Raw genomic sequence first — 26,241 nt, 5'->3', positions numbered from 1 at the left:
TTTGTTCGCAACTCATATAGTTCTTTTATCGATCATCCATTTATGATATAAAGTATCGAATATAAATTGCTATAATAATAATGTTTAATCGACTTTATTGCTTTCTGATACGAAACATTTTCAGTTTTAATTATATAATTAATGACTTAACTATCTAACACATTTGTGACGATATACTGTTACGGAAAAATCCCTCCGATAGGTCGACGGTAAAACGACATTGTATTACGATACTTTATTCTACACAAACATACGAAACACGGATAATAATACACAATAGAAACAGTACTTTCAAAAAATCAAAGCACACGCATAAGCAGTCATTATTAACTAATTAACTACGGAATTTATTATATAAGAAGAATTGGTGGTAGGTAGCAACTAATTTTAAATCACTATTAATAATAAGGCATAATGCATGTGTGCATTAGTGCTCTATAAGTCAGATCATTTGACTTAGTGCTCGAAATTTTTGTCTCAGATATATTTGGGAAGGTTGAAATAGGCCCCTTGAAATTATTTTTTAAAATTTTAATTAAAAAATTAAATAATTAATAAAATTTGATACATTCTGTAATTTATAATGTTGCGATATTTTGTATGTTATGAAATTCAAATTCATTTATCATCAATCGCATGCTCTTGCTAAAGTTCAAATTAACATTACAAAAAATTGCTTTTTTTGGCATTAATTCCGAAATAGGATTTTCACTCCCAATTATATTTAGTAGTATATATCTTTAATTTGTGCCCACAATAATTTATTACAGATTGATTGATTCAATTAAATTCTTATTTTTAAACTATATCAAATAAATATATATTTTTAAGAAAATACATTCCGTCTTGATCGTTTATAGTCTAAAAAGTCGATAATCTGGCAGAGCAGACTGGTCACTAAAGGTGGCTAGTATAATTGACGTTCGAAACAAAATATACTATCCTGTTTTATTTCTTGTTATTATTTTTAAACTAAATCTATACTTATAATAAAGCTCAATGTGTGTGTGTGTTGGCGCTCTACAGGCCAGGTCCTTTGACATACAGCTATCAAATTTGGTACATGTATACCTTAGAGGTCGGGAATGTGCACCTGGGGTCCCTTTATTTGAAATTTTAATTATGAATTAAAAACTAACTTTCCCGCCAAAAAATCTTCCATTTTCCCCACCGCCAAATAAGTAAGGCTTCAGTACTTTTTTTCTCCCAACAGTAATGAGGCTAGGGTTAACTTTTTTCGGCGGATTATTTCAAACGATTCTGTTCATTTTCTTAATGTTTTATGCATTTAAAATTAAACATTGTTAATTAATCCATGTTTCAGATTCATTCTGAAGTACTTTTGAATTAAAATAACAAAGAATAAAGGAAATTAAAAATGTATAATCTGCATAGCGTTACCCCAACTGGCGTAGAAAAATTCACGCATTTGCGTTACCTAACTGGCGAAAAAAATTCACGCATGCGCATTGTTGTGATTGTTGTCATGACAACCACAATCAACGGATGATTTAAATTATTTTTAGGTTAGTTGCATGCTTTTGTAAGTAAAATGTATTTATGTTAGTTATATATTTTTTGTATATGCTTATAGTTTTAAGTACATCGTTTTTAAGTAGTTTTTTTAAACCTGTTTTCGATGATTTAAATTATTTTTAGGTTAGTTGCATGCTTTTGTAATTAAATTGTATTTATGTTAGTTATATATTTTTTTGTATATGCTTATAGTTTTAAGTACATTGTTTTTTAAGTAGTTTTTTTAAACCTGTTTTAGACCGATTATTTTAAACGATTCATTTTATTTTCTTAGTGTTTGATGCATTTAAAATTAAACATTGTTAATTAATCGATCTGTTCATAATGAATCTGAGAAAATTTTGGTGACAAATTCTTGAGATATTACATAAATTAAGAAAGATATTCTTTAGTGCCCATAAAGTTTAAATGCTCAGTGACTCTATTATCAGTAATCATATTATTAAAAAAATGCTTTGTTTCAGTAAAAAATATTATTATATTAATTGCAGATTAATCATTTACACTTTAATTTAAAGCATAAATTCTACGAGGGGTAACAGAAAATTAGAGAGATACATATTACGTTATGACTGGAGGCGTTTATAATATTATGAGTGAATTATATGACTATCAAAATTGGTAGTTTTAAAATATTTTGCTGAAGAATCTATTAAAGTTGGAATTGCATAAAATATTTAATTATTAAAATTTTAACGAACATTAAAATTGGCGAACCGGCTGGTCGCCAAAGGCGGCTAGTTATTTAATAAATATATATTTTAAATTATATTTAATTTTTTACTATTGAAATTAAATTTGACTAAGTCAATCATCACAATTTGCTAATTATAAGAAATATACGTCCACTTACAACCTGTAAATGCATAATATTCGTCTGAAAAATAGAAAATTATATAAATTCGTCTGAAAAATTCATATAATCAAATTACATATTGTTAAATTAATAGAAATAGGTACAAATTGATTTCCACGGCGACCGTGATAAACCGCCAAATCAAGTTAAAAAAAAGTAGTCAAAGTAAGAGCAACTACTAAAAAGTAATTTTTTCTTTTTTTTAGTATACACACTTTCACTCACAAATTAAATGCGAGTAATTCTAGCTTGACGTCATTCTTGGCGTCATTTTAATAGCAGTCGCCGTGGAAGTTAAGATGTCCCTGGAAATATTTCCAGACTACAAAATTAATTCTGATTTTTACATTGATTAATATGCTAGCCCTCAATTTACTCCAAAGAAGAAAAAAACGGACTTGCGTCACTGAAAATAAATGGCGCATTTGATCGCGTATGTTCTTTCATTGTCGGAAGCTAAAGAAAAAGAATTATTCTAATATACGAGTAGTTTGCACCAGGAACAAGAGAATGATGTTACAGTACAGTGGAAAGACTTTAATAAAATGGTTCATTCACACTGAATAGAACTGGTGAAAGGTTATTATATGTGTCATAATTTGATGCTTAAAAATAATATCTTGAGAATGTAATAAATATTAACGTTTGCATAAATTTATTTGAAATTAAACGCAAGAAAAGTTCCCTTCGAACCTGTTGGTCGCCAATGGCGGCTAGTGAAGAAATAAAATAAAATTCTTGATATAGTAAAAGAATTGCCTCTCACCCGTGTCCTTTCAGACCAAGCATGTTACGAGCTTTTGCCTCATTGAGGAACTTCCTCTCCAGTTCATCGACGCCACTGGGACCTCCGATCCTGAAGGGGATGTTCATGCGACTTCTATTCTCTTTTCTTATCACAGAACTAAGGATAAGAAATAAAATTGATAAATAAATATTATAATATACAGAAGATGTTACCGGTAACGCATTTAAGCACTTTACTGTTCCAGGCAGAGGACATTATGAGGCCCTCTTTTAATAAGATGGTCAATTGATTTTCATATTGCAATAAATGTTTACATGTTAATGACTTATTTTGGATTAATATTTTTTATTCCATTAATTTTATAATTTTGTGCATTCTGGCAACAACGTTTGTACCAATAATATTGAAACAGATGGCGGTTATTTTTTTCTTCCCAATAACTAAATGATCGTAATGAAGTATATAGGAATCTAATAACATGTTTTAATTCACCCATTTATGCTTTAGGTAGATATTTAAACTATCTAATCGCAAATTCAGCCCTGGGTATAACATCTCTTAATGCAAGCGAGACAGTTATACTCGAAAATTAATACATAACTGAAGCTCAACAAAGTAAATGAAATCAAAACTTATGCTAACCATTGGAAAACGAACAAAAACTATTACTTAGAAACGCAGAATACTCGAAATGTAAAATACAAAAGAAAACAAAGTAGAACGAAAAAATTAATACTTTGGTCCGGGTAGTCTACAGTTTTAACGAAGGAATGCTTTGCACCTTTAAATTATTTTGATAATTAAAAATTGAATAAATCGCAATATGAATTTTACCCTGTTATTTTATAATGAATTTTCACCATATGACACATTTTGCATTTAATTTCATTCATAATCAAGACAATCGAATAGGCATGGTGGACATCTTTTCATTGAGCGATTGGGTTGATAACTCATATATCAAATTTTATTTATCTACTGATACTTCCATTTATGCACAATTGCACAATTAGACAGCGGACAGATAGTCAATCCTGTGAGGGTTTCGTTCAAAAATTTCATGCAGATTTACAGTAATCTCACTATGGGGCACTTTAGATTCAGAGATAAAAAGTTTCCAGTATGGTGAGTGTTTGTCACTACCCAGGTAATATAATAACGGTGTGGGGTTAGTACTTCCAGCAGATAGCGGGAGAGGTTGTACCGTGGCCGGTGATGGCCTGTAAGACTCAACCATAGCTCTCGTCAATGCTTTCCCAAAGGCCAGATCATTCAATCATTATGTCTTCAAACGGGGCAGTTATTTTGTGGTTCAGATCTATATTTCTATTTTTAAAACAAAATGGCAAATTTCATTTTTCTAATTAATTGCATTTTTGAATTAACTTGTTGACAGAAAAAAGGGTGAGAGATTGAAAGAAAATTTAATTGGGTTTTCCAAAATTTAATGGAGCTATATAACATTGGTATAAAGTAACAATTTTCAAATTCGATCTTTCTAGCTCACAGCTTTTTATAACCCTATTCACAAATATCACAACAATGGTTTTTCTATGCTCAGTTGCTAAAAGAAATCATCCAAAATTAAAAGGTATTAGGGTTTTTCTCATGTATCACGGAATCGTTATGCGACTTCATCGATTCAAACAGGTAGATCGATATTCTGTTATCTGATATAGAATATATCTGCATTAGAAAACGATTTTCCGCCAAGACTTTTTCCATGTAGATATAATGATTTCTTTAAAAAAGTGCTTAACTTAGGACTCATACAGACCAATCCAGCCTGTGGCGCCACGATGTCTCCTCGCCAATTGTTCACTTCTTCTTTACTTTTTATTTTGCTCATTATGCAACGCGTTCTTTAAGCAAAGTTTGACTGCAACTGCTTTTTCTTAAATTAATATTTCTAGATATGGAAGTAATTACATATTCACATTTTCGGACATTTTTCCATACATGTTAGTAAATATTTGTGCCAATCTTTGAAATTCTTTTTCAAATTGAAAAGAGACTGGATTTATATTTCAAAATTTACTCTTAACTTTATTTGAAAAAAAAAAAAAAAAAAGACGAAATCCAAATAACAGAAATGAAAGCTTTTCTGAAAAGTGTCAGAGATCGCTTTTCGATGGACCACAGGCCTCACAGAGTTCTTGTCTATAATTCTAAGGGGGAAAAGTCATCCATTGAATAGAGTAGTCAGTACCCGGAAGCGGGATATCATTTCATAATGGATGCCTGGGATACTTTAGGAAAAAAAACCCTTATACGGCATCAAATCTTTTCCAACTTTCTCCTTTCAATATTATTGCTGTCAGAAGAATGAGATTCATTGGTTATGGCTGCAATCAATAACATTTCAGGAGAGGGCTCAGCTGTCAGAACCATAAAAGCAGACCGACCATATTTCTTTCTAAACGCCAGGTATATTATTTTAGATTTTCTTTGAAACTTTTCAGTATACAAAACAAAGGCATTGTAATCGTAAAAAAATCCAACCTTCAAGGTTTGACGAGTTTGTAAGTGGAGTTTTTTTTTGGGGGGGGGGGGCTGAAAGACCAAATTTGATTATGCTGCGCCAAGCATACGGCATTATCAAATTTTTATGATTTTTTTTTCCAAATTTCAAACTTTTTTTAGTCCTAAAAACACATATTTGGAATTATTTCTGTGTCTTTATTGCTTTTTCCATCAAGCATTGAAAGAAATCCATACACAGGAATTTTGACTCTCTACATGTCCGAGTGCAAATAAACAAGATATCTATAAAACTATAGATAAATAAAATTTGATATATCGTTTTAAAGCCTTCAATATTGATTAGTTTCAAATCCGCCATTGATTAGCCATCTATCGATACCGCACATTCTCATGTACGTCAAAGCAATAAGTCAAAAATGCAACAATTTAGATAAATGAAATTTAGTATATAATCTTGGCACGGAAATTGTAGCTTTTTTTTTGTTTGTTCCAATTAGCTGACTAAAAGAGGAAAACAAATATTAGCTGACTCATTAGAGGAAAACAAATATGCATCGAAATGCATATTTGTTTTCCTTTTCTACACTATGAAGCACAAAACCCTCATGTGTGGGACTCTGAAAACTTGAACACTTCTGGTGTTCTAGGCCTCTTTCAACAAGGTCTACAATTTTTATGTGGAGAAACAATTTCTTTGCAAGGGAGTGGAGTATGTGAAAAAGTGAAGGGAAGGCCACTTCCGATTTTTTTTTTGTCTCCCAAAACTTTTTTCTTTCTTTCTTTCTTTTGCAAATATTAAAACAATTTACACATACTCATTTTAATATTAACTGTTGGTTGTTTCATATAATAATATGTATGTATATAAAACTTCATTATATACTAATCTTATTCGAATTACATGTTTTATAACTTTATATTTGATAAGCAGGGGTGTGGGCCGCGGTGGCCTGGTGATAAAATCTCAGCTTTGAGACCCGATTAGACCGAGGATAATTGCTTAAAAGAGTTTGGTGCACGTTAAAACCGTTGGAGCCGAATGCCTCCCCTGCTGTCTTGGCGTGGTCGTTTGGAGACAGGGATGCCAGCTCAGGTGCCGTCCTCGTCATCTGACGATGGTTCAAAATTACGAGGTCCGTTCTAAAATATCCCTAATGTTGCTTTAAACTAGAACCTTAATATAACTGTACTAACTAGACTAAATTCGACTGGGAGGGGGAATATGAAATTAAATAAAAAATTTTGGATTGAATGAGACATCTTAAAGAATGGAATGGAATTTTACATTCGGAGCAGCATATAAGCAGCTGTTACAATTTTATTATCATTTTTTAACAATTATATGTGCACAGTCGAGCTTTCGTATAATTTCATAAATATTTTTAAAAATGATATTAATTTATATTGGTTTGTTCCTGCATTCACATGGAATGATCTGAGTGCCAAGTTATGTTGCACTAAGAGAGCTAAATGATTTGTAAAAATTTTAATAATTACTGTGAAAGTACTTACTGATAAAATCCCTCAGAGGAGTCGAGTACTTCATAGACGAGGCCAGATTTAATGGCACTATTTCTGTCCATGGCAGAAATGCCACCGTTTGCCAGCATCCATTTAAACACCAGACTAAGAATATATACGCTGAAAATGAAACACATGATTTTAATTATTAGTTACAGTTTATCAACAAGAAAACGTATGTTTTACATATAGTAAAAAATGATAACCTATCAAAGTCATTTGATTACAGATAAAATATTATTACGATTAATGATATTATCTATCATATCATTTCTTTGGGAAGTTAGTGAAATGGTTGGAAAGAGTCATTTGCATCGATTCTTAGTGGATACCAGGTCAATAACCCTCAACATTGATGGTAAATATGGCCACGATATCTTACAGAACTGGAGATTCCGGAAAATGCAAGAATTTTGGGCCTATCTCTATAAAGAACAGAGATATAAACATTTTTCAAGATAATTCTATTGTGAATCAGAAAACCTATATAAATGCCAAAGGCTGACACGTTCAGTAAATTTTTTCGATGAAGAGTTCAAGAAAAAGTGACCTATGTAGTTGTATTCTTTTAGCACTGCTCTAATTACCAGTTTTCTGTCTGCTCGTGTTGTGAGTGTATATTCGGCTGTGTTTTTATTGCATATACTTCATGTTTCTTGTATATTAAAGTCTCAGTTTCCATTATCCCACATAATGAACTTTTTTCACGTACATCCACTGGGGGACTGGCGTAACAAATGGATATATTGACAAATAAATGGGAAATTATTATTACAGGAAAACCTAAAGTCCATCCGTGATTTGTATATTGAAAAGTTCAACAAGGAAACGATGCTCCATTCTACACGAAACCCAGAATTCACAGCAGCAAAACGCAGATGAAGCATATGCATCCGCAGTACTTGGAGTAAACATCGGCATATAAGCAGCAAATCGCTATTAAACAATCGCAAAAGTTCAAAACTCTCAGAGAGAACTCAACTATTCTTTCTCGGTTCGATTATTGCTCCCATTCGACTGACCACTCACTGCTCAGCTCCCTTGGATTTTTACAGTTTCCATGATAGGGCAAGGAAGCTTCTAGACCAATCTTCAAAACTCGAATCCTAGAGAGATAGCCAAGATTCTCGAATATTCTAGGTGCTACATTTTTGTCATCAAATGATCATCAAAGATGGATATCATTGATCCGGCATCCATTCGACATCAGTTAGAGTTATTTGTAAAACTCTCTTCCTTATCATGATAGTGATTGCGCAGGGAAGCTGTATTGAAATTCATAACAGTTTTTCTACACTTTTCAAATCATTTGAAGATAAAATTTGTGATCTCTTCTGGAAACCTGTGGGAGGAGTCAAATTTTATTATTTCTTATTAGCCCTAAACCTATCCACTATGCATCGCTTAATATATAAGAAAAAGCGACAAAAATAGGAGAAGGTAATTAGAGATCCAACAGATTAGCGTACTGGGGGAAGTGGAATATCAGTGTCTTACTGATAGCGGAAAGTCTTGTATTTCTGATCATTTCTACTTCTGGTGGCAACAGGTGACAAAAATTGAAAGTTTTTGAGTTTAGTATAAAGATTAACAACTGTTTACTTATTTTTTATTTATTTATTTTTTTGCTATTTTTTTAAAAAAATGGAGACTTAGATGAATAAAAACATTTATCTGATTTCGTTTTTAAAAAGTAAATATTATATACACAATCTTTTATCTTCTGATGCAAGGCATTTTTATGCAGTTAATAAATGATGTCAGTGTATGCACTATAGATAGATTAATCCTCTAATTTTGTGAAAATTTTGATTTTTCCATTCAAAACCAAAGATGCATTATAAAGATTTAAAGTAAAAGTATATACCATGTTGTACTTTTGACTACCATGATGTGTTACTTCTTTGACCACGTCAGAAGTAGAATATTTCATATTTAAAGGAAACTAAGGACTGTTTCTTCAGATGGTTATTTACGTATGTCATCTATATTTAATGCATATATGGTCTATTCTCTATTTCTCATTTCAATCTAAAAAAGTCATTATATTGAAGGGTGGGTAAGTATGTTTTGGAAGTTCCAAAGAAATTTTTTCTTTTCATTTTATTGTCGACTGGAAGTTTACTCATGGAAGAAGATTAATTAAAGAATACTTCAATTTCAAGAATATTTCAATTTATAATTTGATATACGATATTGCCTAATCTCTTTATTCTAAGAGAATATTCAATTCTTATGAGATAAATTTTCTACTTTTAGAGTACTTTTCGATCTATCATTCATTTCACAATATTACTTTCTGTTATTTAAGCACTTACTAACATATTCGACCAAGTCCTGAAAATCTGTGTTACTCCTTGTTAATCATGAAACTCACGAAATCATTCTTGTTGAGATGACAAAATTGGCGCAATTATCATAATATTTTATACATACAACAAATCATTGAATGCATCAATTTTGTAGGAAGGTATTTGGGCTATTCAAAATTATTAAACTAAGGAAAAAAGGGTGTTTACTCAAGTATTACACGTAAATCTATTACAATTTGTGATGTAGCTAAATTGGGTTACTAAATCAGACTTCAAATATTATCATGGAAGGGTTTGAAGTTATGGATTTTGTTATCTTTAAAACGAATATTTTTACGAAAGAAGAGTTTCTGCTGGCACCTGTAACTGATAGACTCATATTTCATCCATGCCTCATGCATGACTTAGCCATTGTAGGTTTGCCAACACAAAATCGCATTCATACTCTTGACAATCTAAATATACCATTGACTTCTTAAGAATATCCTTTGACAATGTGAGATTTTTCCTTAAGGCTCAGTTAAAAATAGGAGCAAGTAATGAAAAAAAAAAAAAGATAAATCAAAGATTATCATTAAAAGTTACTAAAATCAAATGATGGTCTTAAAACTACAAAGTAAGAAACACAGAAAAGACTTAAAAGAAATTCTTCTGCTTTAAAAAAAAATAAGAAAAAACAAATTCTGAAAGTAGCGATAGATTTTTTTTTTAAATTATTAAATTTAGGAAAAAAATTTCTTATTTATTAAATGATAACACAATGAATATATTTTAAAAGGAACGAACCTTTCAAAGACTAAATAACACTTCTGTAAATAATTTGATATTAAAATCTGAAATTTAATCAAAAATAACTATCTTATCATTTTATATGAATGAAATTCCTTTTTTTATTTCTTAATTCCTTTGCGCATGTTTTATAATAAGTGCTGGTCAAAAGTACAACACTATGCTGTACCTTTGAGCACCATATTTAAAAAAAATAATAAAAAATATTAAATAGATTTTTTTATATTTAATGAATGCAAAACCAAGTGAAGTTAATAACAGGAATCGTAGCGAAATTGTAAACCTACATTTGAAACCAATAAAAAAAATTAATATTGAAAATCGGTTAACACACTTCTCTATTTCATATGAACCAGCCAGAATACAGGTATGAAATAACTGCGGGCACAGCATTCTTAGACTAATAGGAGAAAAACCTCAGTTTAAGAATAATAGCTGTCGGCGTACTGGCATAGGGGTAGCGCGTCTTCCCCATGATCTGGCCGTCCTGGGTTCGAGTCCCGGTTCGGGCATAGTTGTTCTTCTTCTGTTCTAACTATGAGATGTGTGAATGTGCCCTCCTGTAAAAAGGTGTTGTGCGAGAGAATGTGATGCATGAGTAGCTAAGACGTACTATTGGCCCTAGTTGGCGCTACTAAAACAAGAGACGTTCCCTTGGCTTAAAATCGCTGACTTCGTCTGTGAGCTTGTTCATGGCAAGTGTCATTATAAACAAGAACAATAGCATTTCAAATTTAAAATGTGTCACAAAACACGAATATACAGTGCGTCCCGCACGGTGTGCAGTGTCTAATATTTGCAGATTCAAATAGAACACTTCAAGACGAGTATTTTGACGTATAACATGTGGGGTCCCCGAATATAGCGCCATAGTTTAATTACACGAAGAACGTTAGTTACGAATCTGACGGTTAGTATTCCAAATTACGATGTTAAGAATTCAGTTAACCACGTGGTCTTCCTGCGCGGACCTAGATGCCAATTGATGTTAGTATATTTTTTTCCCCAGTAGAAGGGAACTTGACTCCTGTACTAGGGGGAGTGTTATCTTGGTTCTCTCTCTCTTCCGAGAAGTTTTATGTGTCGTTTTCTAGGCCTACTACACTATGGCGTACTCATGCGCCTTTTGTTGTTGATGTTACCAATAAACCACATAAAAGACAACACGTGTCTTCAAGTCATTTCACCCAGACCACAATCTTCACTATCAAATAAATTATTGTGTAATCAAGAAAAGCGATAATTTTTACATACGACGATTGCACAACGTTGAAGTTTCCCAAGGTGGCTATGAAAATTTTTGGCAGCAAATGAGAGAAAAAGAGCGCCTGTAATTGAATATACAAATTCCTATGTGGCTCTGTTTCCTTACAAAATTCAAATCAATCACCATTAACCGTTCGGATCTATTTCAGTGACGAGGCGCATTTCCACCTCGAAGGATATGTTAACAAAGAGATCTGGGCCACTGAAAATCTTCATCATGCAATATTCCGAACACTGCACCCACTCAGGCTCATAGTTTGATGTGCGTTATCTCCCGAGAGTATCATTGGGCCAGTTTTCTTTTTTTTTTTTTATCGAAAATGTGACCAGTGAAGCTTATTTTGGCGTGTTGAATGGTTGTGTCATCCCATTCTTGCATGGCATAAGCAAGATAAGAGATTATTGGTTTATGTAAGATGGTGCTAGACCTCACCGCACTCAGCGAAACTTCAATCTCATAGCGGAACATTTTCACGATAGACTGATCAGGTTGGATTCCGTTATGAGAATAGGCAATGGTATAGAGTGCCCACGTTACTCACCGGATCTTAACCTGTATATACATCTCACACAGCTCGAGAGACATCTCACACAGCTCTCAACATTGGACGCCTTGAGAGCAGCAGTTGAAACCGAGGTCAAGGACAGACTTCACCATGTCATTTGTTCGAACGGCCGACATTTCGAAAATTTGTTGTATTGAAATTTCTCAATAAACATTGATTTGCACTTGTTTTTTCCACCTCATTTCTTGAAGATTCCATGACACAAGCGTCACACTTTAATTAGACTATGACGCTATATTCGGGGACCACACGTGTTATACATCAAAATACTCGTCTTGAAATGCTCTATCCGTATCTGTAAATATTAGTTCGCTGCATATTTTGTGGGACTCCCTGTATATACTGGGGTCGCATAGTCTGAAGACTTACAGTCTAGGCTAAGAACGGATTAGTCCACTTTACGTTGATTCTAATAACTTCTGTTTTCGAGCAATTTGCTTTATGATTATTTTCAGAAACAAATTAAGATCACGAACCTTATTTATCGATCGTGAAAATTTGTTGACACGATCTTAGGAATAAAGTTTTATCTCATAATTTTGTATGTAAACGAATAAGGTAGCAAAACAGCCAATTCATGTTCATATGAAGCATGCTCAAAACGCTATTCCAATGAAAATTTGGAATCCCTTTTGCAGCTTGAAAGAGAACCAATGGGAGAATTCTCTCCTCCATTTTCTCATATTCTAAGACAATCTTGAATATTTTATTCCTGTTCCTTTTCTGTTCGCCTCTGCATTTTATACACATATATATATATATAGTGGGGGTGGTTAGTATAAGAAGGCAGGCAATAAATCATAGAAGGCCAAGGCAAGCCACAAACATGAGTGGCTTCAATACCCACTTCAACAATAGGAAACAATGTGGTTAATGTAGGAAACAATATGGTGTAGGAAACAATGTGGTTCGTGTAGGAAACAATATGGTGTAGGAAACAATGTGGTTCGTGTAGGAAACAATATGGTGTAGGAAACAATGTGGTTCGTGTAGGAAACAATATGGTGTAGGAAACAATGTGGTTCGTGTAGGAAACAATATGGTGTAGGAAACAATGTGGTTCGTGTAGGAAACAATATGGTGTAGGAAAAAATGTGGTTCGTGTAGGAAACAATATGGTGTAGGAAACAATGTGGTTCGTGTAGGAAACAATATGGTTCGTGTAAGAAACAATATGGTTCGCTTTGTGTTTCATTACATAAAACCCGAGTTTCTATTATAGAAACTTTCCTTTCTACCGAATCGAATCCAAAATTTGGTATAGACCTGCAGTTTTGGCAACAAGACACTATACGAAAGTTTCCTTAATATAAGCCGTGGCGTTTGTCAATTATTAAGTTTAAATAAAGACGAATATACAGACTGTTTTCTCTAGACAGATTATATTCAAAATTCAATACGCATTTTTGATAAATCTTTGCACGTGCGATCTTCGGTAATTAATCGTTAGCATGCTATTAATACAAAAGTATCAGGAAATTGAACATACATTTTGAAGGCTTTTTTCAGACGTCAAAAGGAGGATTCTTTTCAGTCAGGATGGAAATCAAAATGTAATATAGTCTTATAATTTTAATCAGATCACATACTAAATTTCCTTTACCAATGTTGTCCCTTTTTTGAATTGCAGCGTTTACTTGTATGCAGAAGTGCATACCGACAAACGAGCATCCCCTTGTCGGTTTGTAATTTAATATTGATCTAAGTTTTAGATGCATAACCTGTGTGACAAGATTTTATCAGTCTAGTCTTTACTTTTTTCTAATTTCCCGTATACGAAGTACAGAGAATAAATTGTGATCTTTAAAACAATTCAAACGCGAGATTTTGGCGAACCTCCAAGCTTCAGACCTCACTCAGTCAAAAAAAATATTTTTTTTGGTATTATGTCTGTCTGTTTACTGTGAACACAATAACTGAAAAATATTTTAAGCTAGATGGTTGAAATTTGATTTATATAATTACGACCAAATTTGTAAATTTCTCTGAACAAAATCCATTCAAGAAAATCTATCTCTCTAGCTAGCCAATCAAGAAAATTTGTCGTTCGAATACAAAGAACTCGATAACTACAAAACCCCAATAGCTAGACAGATGAAATCTGGTGCACAGATTCACCATCTAAAATACAGATACTTTAAAATTTTGAACCAAAATGACAAATGGTTGACCATTTGCCAATCTGCATTTTCGAATGCAAACAAACGCAATAATTCATAAATTTTACCAATGAAATTCATTTTGTTACCTTGTGACTACAACTATAGTTTTGGGTCATATTTTGGAGGGTAATCGCCTAAAAAGGCGTCATATGCAAGGAATTCGTGATCTTACCAAAGATCCGCAATTTTATACAGAGGAAGAGTGATTAGACCTTCATTGGAGAGAAAATGTGAAAGTATCAGGTAGACCATTCCAGCTCGTTAGTTATTATGTTCCTTTGTACTCCGACAGCCAGACATAGACTTACTCTGAATGAATTACGCTCAAAATTTGACAGAAATCTAGAAATTTGTTGTAAAGATGAGATGATAAATATAAACCATACAGTTCTTTGTATTTTTGAATTATTTGCACAACTCCTTGCTCATCCATAGTATATATATGTACCAAATTTCGTAGCTGTAGATCAAACAGTCTGGCCTGTAGAAAGCTGACATACAGATAAACACACACACACACATATTCATGTTTATTGTTAGTAGAGATAAATTTCAATGGCATTAAAAAAAGTCATTTTTTAAGGGTTTTTTTCCCTTGTTAATATAACTAAGTTTGAACTCATTGATTCGACAAATGTACAGTGGCGTGATTGGTATGAGTGAGGATAGAACCTGGGACCTTGTGGTTCGCAGCCCAGTGACATGACCACAATACAAAAGCAATTGCCCATGTAGCGTAGCTGTTAACTGGCTTATAAGCTTTTCACTACAAACTCTCCCTCCAGTGAGCCGGAGGTGAGACAAAAGATATAACCGTTGAGTGGTGATGTATTATTTAGCTGTTGAGTCTAATGCGCCTGTACCCATTTGAGAAGCGCCAAGCGTTATGGCGAGCGTGTGTGGGTGAGTGGTTGCTGTTGCTGCGTCAAGTGAGTCTGACGACTTTGGTTTACTGCGTCAAATGAGTCTGACGACTTTGCTTGCGTATGGGTAGATGGCGCCACAACAGCTGTACGAAGGTTGAAGGTTCATCGTCCGAGGTCACCAATGTAGCGTATTGGCGATGAGCGAGGATAGAACTGGAACCTTGTGGTTCGCAGCCCAGTAACATGACCACAATACAAAAGCAATTGCTCGGGTAGCGTAGCAGTTAACTGGCTTATAAGCTTTCACTACAGTACAAAAAACAATAAATGTCTTGCAATTTGTAATATTTAATGTTGGATATTGTATCGGGAGAAAAGGTCCCTCTGCCTTGTCCCCTAAATCTCAAGAAACAGCATTGCTCGATATTTTTATTTAAAACATTATTAAAATAAACATATTCTGCCTTTTTAATGCAAACTTATATATTAAATGAAAATGAATAGTGAAGTTAACATACTGCTGTTTCACCATGCTGCAGTTCCAAATTTTTGCGTTTATGTCCTAAACCATACGTCCAAGCTTCACGCATATTTTGTACAGGTATTATTTCTACTTCCGCATCTTATATATTTTTATTTACTTCCTCGAATAGGAAGTATACAAAGTACTGAAATCACCGAAAAATTCGAAGTCAAGATTTAACGAATCAGTTTTTTCTGACAATCGGCAAACTGTCCGACTATCTGTCTATGGACACGATAATTCAAAAACGCTTTGATCTAGTTGTGTGAAATATGGTATGTAATCGCATTTCTACTGAATTTTGAACGAAATCTATTTAAAGAAAATCCGCTTATCCAGCTGGTTGTTTCTATGGGTGCAACTCAAAAAACACATAAATTAATTCAAAACGCTATATTATTTTAAAATGTATTAAAACCAAACGAAATCAACAAAGATTCAATTATTATTCACTTATTTCATTTTTTCGCAAATAATTTCTACATTGATTTGCCATAAATATTAGAAAGAGAAGATGCATGTTATTTAAATTTTGATTTTCAAATTTATTGCATGTTAATATGTGATCAGAAGCATGCACAGCAACGACAAATAAAAAGAGATAAAATAAATTATTTTGAAAATATACGACAGAGTTAAAAGTAATCAGAAGTTTAAAAGCATGCTGATAAATTGTTTTAAGCTGTTGAATATTTAATAAATGGAGAAATGAAATGTTATCAAGTACTAAGTTTTTTGGAAAAAAAAAAACATGGAAAGAGCTATAAATGCGTTTATTCATAAGAATTAATAATTTAAAAGCTTGCGAAATATGTCCTTTTAGATTAGACTGATTATTAAAAAACATTTTTTTCTGAAATTATTCATTAAATTTTTCCAACTTCACTCTATTTTATAAATTGAATTTTAAAGTGCAAATTGGATATATTTGTGAAATGTCATGGTTATAAAATGTAAAAATAAAAACACAAGTTTGGAATAATTATTGGCGATTGAATTGGCGGGTAAATTGGCGATTGGCGGATGAATTGACAGTGATTCGTTTTTCGTAAAAAGAAGGCGTGGTAATACACACGTAATGACGATTTACAAGTTGTGAGAACCATAATGAAAAAGTGACAAATCAAGCATTTATTTCTTACGAATAAGTTTGGAAAAAATATTATTATGTTTTTATTCAAGTAGAAAGGTAAAACGAAATTTTGAGAATGGCGAAATTCAGAAAATTGTTGAATAGGGCATTTTGGCCAATTTTGTTTCTTCTTCATATTCTAGGAATAGAGATTCTGTCTTTTCCAATCATTGTTCGACAAAATAAGTTACTGAAGTTGATATGGACTTCTCCAAAATTTATAGTTCATTTTCTATCGATTTCCAGTCTATTTTCTCACCTTATGTGCATGGTTTTTTTCCGCTCTTCTAAAGATGAATGGATAGTATTGATTGTTCTGATTCTTCATGCAATTGAATATATTTCCATGTTTTCGTCCAAACATAAACTTCAGTTGCTTCTTCAGAAACTGTCTAAAATATCCAGCATGTTGGGGTTTGTGCAGAAACAGAAAGTATTAAGAAGATTTATCTTAATATATTCAGTTGAGTCAATTTTCATTATAGCCACCATGGCGATATTCTCACATTCCGGAAAAGTACATATTTTTCATTTTATATGGAATTCACCTTATTTTTCTCAAGAACCGAAAGAATATTTATCATTATGCATTTATATTTTAACTTTTCAATCCTTTATACTCTCACAAAGTTTTTCTGCTACTTTTTCGGGTTTCTATTGTTTTATTTGTCAATATATGAAACTGTACCTCAACGAATTTATTTCAAAATCCCGAATTTTAATTGCACAAAAAGATTGCCGGAGCATTTTAGAACTGTACAGAGAACTGACACAGACGTTGACTTTGATTGATAATATTTTCAATTTCCCAATATTCGCCGAATTATTGGTCGGCATGATTGAACTTTTCTGGTTTTGTTACATCTTCGCTTTCTTGTCCAGCGCTGATTTCCAATTATATCTATACATTTCTTTAGGATTAATCCAGCGCATGATATATTTATTGATTTTGTTACTTCCAGCGGCTGGTGTGAACGAAGCTGCAGAGATTGCAAGAAAAAATATCATCCAGCTGCATGCATGGTTTCCAGAGTATCACAAGAAGGTGAAGATGCTCGTACGCCAAAAGTTCACGCAAAAAATTGTGCTCACATTATGGAAAATATACCATATAGAAAAATCTCTTCTTTTTAGTGTATTAGGAATTCTTATAACTTATGGCTTTCTTTTATGGACGCTGCTATTTGTACAGAATTCAAAAGAACAGTAATTCTTCGCAATTAGTGATACATGTTTAGATTAAAACAAGTTGCATGTACCAGCAACGATATTAATTAAGTCATTAGTTATTCGGATTTATGTGCATTTACTTAGAAACCAAGCTCACAAGAATGTTCCTGTTTTTTTTTTTTTTTGTTGTTTTTTTTTAAATTATTACTTTGGAGCCTCCTTTAACGAGCATAACTCGTTTTTGAATCTTAATCGTAATGCGAAACAATTTTCCTTCCCCTAAGAATCGATGTAAAATAAAGCAATACGTTCCATTCTGAGAAAAATTAATAATTAAACAAATTTATAATGACTCAATTTATTGTTTATAATGCATACTTATATTTATTGTTTATAATGCATACTTATATTTATTGTTTATAATGCATACTTATATTTATTGTTTATAATGCTATGTCTTTGTGGTTTTCTCGCTGGCCTCATATGATGTCACTTACTGAAAATATAAGAAATTACTGAAAAATATGGATTTTATTTCTTAATAAATATTTTGTAAGATTGCAAATATTGAATTTTACAAACATGCCAAACCAAATTATTTCTCTTTATAAATAACACATAACGAGCTGCATATTTTTGTTTGTTTATACTTATTTGTGCTTGTTTATGTTAATTGATGTTTGTTTTTTGTGCTGAATATTTCTTACAAAAGACTGAAATTTCATAAGATTAATCTGCTATAATTGTAATTACTATAATATAGAATGTAATCATAAATGGAATAAAAAAAATTAAAAAAAACCCAAAACATAATACTAAAGCGCAACTAGTACTGATTTTTGATGTAACATATATCTCATATTTTTTTTTAACAGTTTTGATTTGATTAATATTTTAGTTACGAAGTTTTGATTAGTATTTTAGTTTACCGCTATTTTTGCCAGCATAAAATTATGCATTCCGTTTACTTCATATTTAAATGGAAGGCGAAAGCAAATCAAATTGAAATTTTTAAACTCTAAATTTCAAAATTTACTATAATGTTGAAATGATTAAATTACTTGAAAAAGAAAATTATGTAAGAATTTATCTTGATAAACAAAAATATTTTATAGCAAAAAAGGGAACAAAATTTCAAATGAAATTCATTTTAAAGTTATTATTTTTTCCAAATATTTTATATTTTCAAAAAAAAAACAGATTATAAGGAACTTTTGTATAAAATATTTACGATTCATTTTTTTTATTTGCCTCAATTGTATGAACGATTGGGATTTATCAAATTATTCTGTTTAATCCCATTAAAGCGCTTTTCTTATATCCTTTTGAAAATAAGTTAAAAATTTTAAAAACAAATGCAAATGTTAAACTGTGTGTGTGTGTAAAATACATATTTCAGAAGCAGAGTCGTGGCCGAAGAGAGAAGACACTTTTGTAATTTTAAAACTTCGTTTTATTCCATCCCAGGAGGCTTAATTTATGAACAAGCAAGAAGCGACGAGGAACGTCAACCTACAGCACGACACAAGTACAAAAGGAGCGAAAAAAAGCAGAAATATTTATCCACGGTCATTAGATACCATGAGATTCTGAAAGGATTTCTGTACACGTGTTGAATGAAACAAATTCTTTTAAAGATATCCCTATCTTAAATCGACATTTCTATTCATATATGATTATAGAATTATCATATATATGCAGGTATGATTATACCTGCTTTCAAATTTAAATTCATATTAGAAACAGTAAAATATGTAATAATTAATAGTTTAACCAGCGCAAGTAATCTGTTCAAAACTATCTCGCGTACTCTCTAATAAACTTCTCAAGAATGTCTTACATGGCACTGGCGTCCAATAGTTACGAAATATAAACTTTTGGTGTGTTTAGCGTTTTTACTGAATCTGTTGTGTGATCTTTGGCGGGTTATTTGGCATTTAATCCCTGTCATTCGTTAATAGTATTCAAAAATTGAATTTGTGCTTTAGACGCATTTTTCCCAATGGATTGAAATAAAATTTTGACACAGAAATACACTTGTAGTCACAAAATTTGATATAATTTTAAGTTATTGCTTTTTTGAATTATGGTGTTTATAAGTTTCTGAAAGTACAGACCGACAGACAGTCAATTCCTAGTTGGATTTGCACAAAATTTGACGGATCTCTACACTGTAGATAAATCTGTGTACCGGTTTTTACCTATCTAGATCTCTTCGTTTTGTAGTTGTCGCACTAACTTATATTCAAACGGCCGGACAGACAGACTTCATCTGAACGGATTTTGCTCAAACTTTGATAGAATTCTACAAATTTGGTTTTGATCCCGTATACCGAATTTCACCTGTCTAGCTCAAAGCGTTTCTATCTTTGTCAAGACTAATAAAATGAAATTTTCCAAAAATGTAGTATTTTTTGTACTCAGGTTGGTTTAATACGAGGAGATTCGTCAGAATCTCGCGTTTGAACGTTTTGACGATTGCTATACTTTCTCTTTATAACATATACGAGAAACTAAAAAGTGAAACCACAATAAAAATGAAGTATATACAGAATGAAGGAATGAACATTTAGAGTGATGCCCTACAATTTGTGTTCCATGTCTGTAACAAGCATCGTCTTCGTGTAACGAAATCTTTCGCAATTAAAAAACATTTATATAGAACACTAAATTACCGGGAAAATATGGAAGAAAACTTATTTACAATGAATAAGTTACAATTTATCAATGAAAGAAATGCATTACTTTTTTATATGCTCATAAAACAAAGTGATATATCATTTTATATTTATTTATGAATATTAAGCACTGATGACAGGTATAGTATATACAGTAGACTCCCGATTATCCGCGGTGCGGATTATTCGCGCTGCCCGAACAAAATTTTTTTTTTTGACTGATTTTTTCAAAAAGGTGCAGTTTTACAGTTATGCTTTTGTAATTACATTATACATTACAGTATTAAAACAGTACATATGTATTAATTTTTCTGTGTATCCTTGACGCATCTCATAAATACAAAGCACTTTTCTGTTTTCATTAACAAAATGCATTTTAGGTCAGTTTTGAGTGATATACTAAAATATTAAGCGTTAGTTAAACATTTCTGCTGTTTATTTTACGTTTTATTGTACATAAAACGATTTTTCAAAGTTGGAATGACTGTTTTCTTTTTTGCTATACCCGTTTTTAGCTTTTTTCGGATTATCCGCGATTTTGGTTATCCGTGGCGGCCGCGCCACCCAATTCCGCGGATAATCGGGAGTGTACTGTATTAATAAAGAAATAAAATGCAAAAAAGAACCCTTAATTTTTTCTTTCTCTTTAACGATAAGATATTAATTTTGACACCAAACCTAATACAACTTTTAAACAATAAAAAATTGCCCTGATTTTTACTTCTTTTGCTTCAAACCTTCCATTTTAATTCTTTCAGAGTAATGACGGATGAAGCTCAGATGCAATTTAATTAAAACTTTCAATGCTCTTGCATGTTTCTTTTTCGGAAAAAAGAAAGCATGTTTATTTTCGGACTCATCCCGGAAATTTTCATTGTAAATATTTTATCATACATGAAGTAGCAATCGAATTCAATATGTAGATTGCAAACTTTACAGATGTTCTATAAGTGCCATAAAAATGAAAAAATACTATTAACGAAGTCTAGAAGATGCCTAAATCTTAAACATCTAAATATGGGAACAATCCCTTAACAGAAACTGCCAAGTACGTAATCATCATATTTTAATTAAAATCTATATTCTAAGTAATCTTTCATGCAGAAATCTTTTTATAACATCCAAAAAAAAAAAAATAAAAGGTTGTTGCCATAGAAAATTTCAACGTCTGTTCAATTTTACATACGCAGGCAATCCCCTACTAACATGTTAGTCATAGCACCTTTTAGTATACATTGCTGACTTTAAAAGGGCAATTTATGTTTTTATTTATGACTAGCCGCATTTGACAACCAGCCGGTTCGCCAATCTTAATGCTCGCTAAAATTTTAATAATTAAATATTTTATGTAACTCCTATTTTAATAGCTTCTTCATCAAAATATTTTAGAGCTTCAAATTTTGATAGTCATATAATTCGTTCATAATATTATAAAGACCTTCAGCCATAACGTAATATGTATCTCTCTCATTTTCTGTTAGTTTCCGTAGAATTTATGCTTTAAATGAAAGTGGAAATGGTTAAATTGCAATTAATATAAGAAAATTTTTTATTGAAACGAAGCATTTTTTAACATGAGTACTGAAAACAGAGTCGCAGAGTTTTTAAACCTTATGGACACTAAAGAATATATTTCTTAATTTATGTAATATCTCAAAAGGTGTTCTACAACACTTTCTCAGATTCATCATGAACAGATCAATTAATTGACAATGTTTGGTTTTAAATGCATGAAACTCTAAGAAAATAAACAGAATCGTTTCAAATAATCGTTTGAAACAATGTTAATCCTTCAAAATTTTGAAAACAGTGTAGATAATTCGTATCTGTTGAAAATAGAGTTGTCAACAATCAGAACACAATGTGCATGCGTGAATTTTCAACGCCAATTATGGTAATGCAAATGCGTGAATTTTCTACGCCAGTTGGGATAACGCTACGCAGATTAGAAATTTTTAATTTCCTTTATTCTGTTTTATTTTAATTCAAAAGTACTTCAGAATGAATCTGAAAGGTCGATTCATTAACAATGTTTAATTTTAAATACATCAAACACTAAGAAAATAAAAAAAATCGATTGAAATAATTGGCCGAAAATATGTTAAGCCTGTCCTCATTAGCGTGGGGAAAAAAACAAGTCTTACTCATTTGGCGGTGGGGAAATGAAAAGATTTTTTTGGTGGGAAAGTTGGTTTTTAATTAATAATTAAAATTCTAATTAAAAATTCAAAAAAGGGATCCCAGGTGCACATTTCCGACCTCCAAGGTATGCATGTGCCAAAGTTGGTAGCTGTAGATCGAACGATCTGGCCTGTAGAGCGCCAACACTCTCTCATACACACACACACATTGGGATTTATATAAGTATAGATGATTGAAAGCAGAATAAAATTGAATGGCCTCTTTTTTTCCCGCGATCACACATTCACTGAGTGTTACGAAATAAAAGAAAAGATTATTATTTATAAATATATAATATTAAAATTAATACTGTTCTAAATAATACATAATAACATCAAAAACAACGTTTCTTGCAGTGAGACTTTTTCTATTCCTAATGCACAAGAACACTCAAATCAAAGATAATCACTAAAATCAGTTTGAAACAAGTAGTGACCCAGAAAAGAGGGCAATAACAAATACAAAATAAAAATTATATTGAAAGAAAATGATTAACATTAACGACTAAATGAAGTGAAAATATATCTCATCTCATTAACCTTTGCAGCAATCCAGTGTAACAAAATGCAAATAAATATTTTGTAAAGCTGTGACCCCCTAACTTTTATATTCTTGGCTTTACTTCGCCAACTACCGTGCAATTCTCTCTCTCTCTCTCTCTTTAATCTGCGTTTCCTACAGCGAGATCTATATTCTTCATACATAACGTTCAAGAGCACTCAAATTAAAACTAATCATTAAAATAGAACTGGAATAAATGGTGTTCTATTCGTAATAAAAAAAGCGTATTGTCAAATACAAAATTAAAAAATTACTGAATAGAAGAAAATAAAAGAACTTTCAATTGCACGGTGAAATGAGAATATAATGGAAATTGCAGACCTCAGCTTATTAATCTCTGCTACAATATGGCATAAAAATGTAAATAAGATGTGAAGTTTACGATATTACAACTAATTATTATGCATGCTTAGTTTTATTCGCACTCATAAAAAATGCGTGTCTAAGTCGTCGTTAGACACAAAAACAGAAATTAGGATTCTGCCTGAGTGAGGATATTTTTAAATTTCGACTATCGTTGCAGACGGTTCTGGCAATTCATTCCTCTGAATACAAACCTTTACTTTGGACAAATTTCAAGAATGTGCAAAATAATATAAAGAATACAAAACTGAATTCAATTTTTTTTTATATAAATTTCAAATGTTCAGAAAAATCAAATTACTAACACAGCTAAATCACAAATTACTAGAAATAACATTGGATATAATTTTAAAATTTATTAAAACCAAAAGAAAACAATGAAGATTCAGCTTATTTTAGATCATCATAAATAATTTCCAGCAAGCAATTTGAAGAGAAACATTTTATTTGTAATGCTTTGTTTAATAATATGCAGCAAAGACGAAGACACAGCAACAGAAAATAAAAATAATCGAAATTAACTATTTTCAAAATGATTAAACACGGCAAGGGGCTTTAAACTATGTTTTACATCTTTATGTCGGTAAACTGAATGCATAATCATTGAAAAAAATGAGTTTTTATTAGACAGAAAGTTTTTTTAAAAAAGAAAACTCAAAATCGCAGTAATTTCGCTTACTATATATGAGATTGAATAATAGAAAAGCTTGGGAAATAAATTTATAATAGACAGCCGTCGCTGAAATCATTTAAAAAAAATTCTTTTCAAAAGTTTTTTATTAACATTTTTTAAACCTCATCTGATTTGATAAAAGAAATTTTATTGTGCAGTTTTGAATAATTTTATGGTTATTCAATTGAAATGTAAAAATTTTCTCTTATACTATCAATTCATAAATGATTGATCTTTTAGTTGATTGTGATTCGTTGTTGAGAAATTGTAGCCGTGGCAACATGTATACTATATGCGCTGTTAAATGAAAATTGAGAACCATGTACGGAATAAGTAACAATTATTTATTATGAAAAAGATTGGAATCAATCATTTTCTGTTCATCAGCAAATTCGATTTAAGAGGAAAAATCGAATAGAAAAATTTTAAAAATGACACACTTCAGAAAATTGTTGAATGGGGCATTCGCGCCATTTTTATTTCTTTTTCATATTCTAGGAATAGAAATTTTATCTTTTCCTACCTCTGTACGAAAGAATAAGCTGCTGAAGTTGGTGTGGACTTCTAAATTTATCATTTTCATTTTGTCATTCACCAGTTTCTTCTCTCAAGTCTTGTGGATGGTTTTTATCAACGCTTCTAAAGACGAGTGGACAGTTCTTCTTCTTCATACATCTGAATATATTTCCATAATTTTGTCCAGACTGAAAATCTTGCTTCTTCTGCTGAAACTTTCTAGGATATCATGTTGGATTTTGTGCGGAATTGTTAAGAAGATGAATTGTTATATATTCTATAATAAAATTTATTTTAATTGCATGCATTGTGGCGGTATCTTCATATTTCGGATATTTGCACAAATCTCAGTTTTTTTGGAATTCTCCCTATTTGTCTCAAGAATTTCAAGGATATTTCTCAATGTTTAATGATATTTTAAATGTGTATATCGTCATGCTGTTACACAGCTTTTCTACTACGGTAACAGGTTTTTATTGTTTCACATGCTAGTATATGAAGCTGTTCTTCTTGGAATTCATGTCAAAATCACGAAATTTAATCGCACAGAAAGACTACCGGAGCATATTAGAAATCTACAAAGAGCTAACACAGACAATGATTTTTGTAGACAATATCTTCAACTTCCCAATATTCATCGATATATTAGTTAATCTACTCGGAATTTTTTGGGTTTGTTACAGCTTTGCTTTCATGTCAGGCGGTGATTTTCGAATTTATATATGCGTTTCTTTAGGATTAATACAACGCATGATATTTCTATTGCTTGTGTTACTTCCAGCTGCTGCTGTGAACGAAGCTGCAGAGATTGCAAGAGAAAATATCATTCAGCTGCACGCGTGGTTTCCAGAGTATCACAAGAAGGTAAAGATGTGCGTCCGTCAAAGATTCACGAGAAAAATTTCTCTCACTTTATGGAAAATATACTGTATTAAAAAATCTCTTCTTTTCAGCATATTGGGAATTTTTATAACTTACGGCTTTCTTTTGGGAACTCTAGGATCTGTACGAAATTCTATAGAACTTTAAGTCCAGTTAATTCGAAATTGGGTATTTGACCTCCATTCACTTACAACGACAACAATATTTATAAAAAAGTACACTCGTTATTTGAAGAAGATGTTACTATTTATATTGCACGTGTGTTAAAGAAATTTGATGAACTGCTTATGAGTTGTGCTATTTCCATATGGAACCGAAATTGGCAACATGAATTACTTAACTTTATTTAGTATTTATTACGCTTAAAAATAAATTTTGGAACTTTGTTTCATAAATTAAAATCATAAGTGTATATCTTAGTTTATTTTTATGGATTTTTTTAAAGATAAAGTTATT

The 26,241-nt window shown here is 31.6% G+C and overlaps 1 protein-coding gene across 1 annotated transcript in view; it reads right to left on the bottom strand.

Annotated features, from left to right (window-relative positions):
• Positions 1–26,241, bottom strand: part of LOC129957621 (phosphoserine aminotransferase-like) — a 91,103-nt gene that overhangs the window by 15,283 nt on the left and 49,579 nt on the right. The window contains exons 8-9 of the mRNA XM_056070040.1: positions 7,137–7,265; positions 3,159–3,296 (exon numbers count right to left, since the gene is read on the bottom strand). Of these exons, the coding sequence (XP_055926015.1) occupies positions 3,159–3,296; positions 7,137–7,265 (267 nt within the window). The remainder of the gene's footprint in view (positions 1–3,158; positions 3,297–7,136; positions 7,266–26,241) is intronic.

This window comes from Argiope bruennichi, chromosome 11, assembly GCF_947563725.1.
Source record: "Argiope bruennichi chromosome 11, qqArgBrue1.1, whole genome shotgun sequence".
Taxonomy (NCBI): domain Eukaryota; kingdom Metazoa; phylum Arthropoda; class Arachnida; order Araneae; family Araneidae; genus Argiope; species Argiope bruennichi.
Note: the sequence above shows the minus strand (reverse complement) of the source record. Positions and strands in the feature narration are given on the sequence as shown.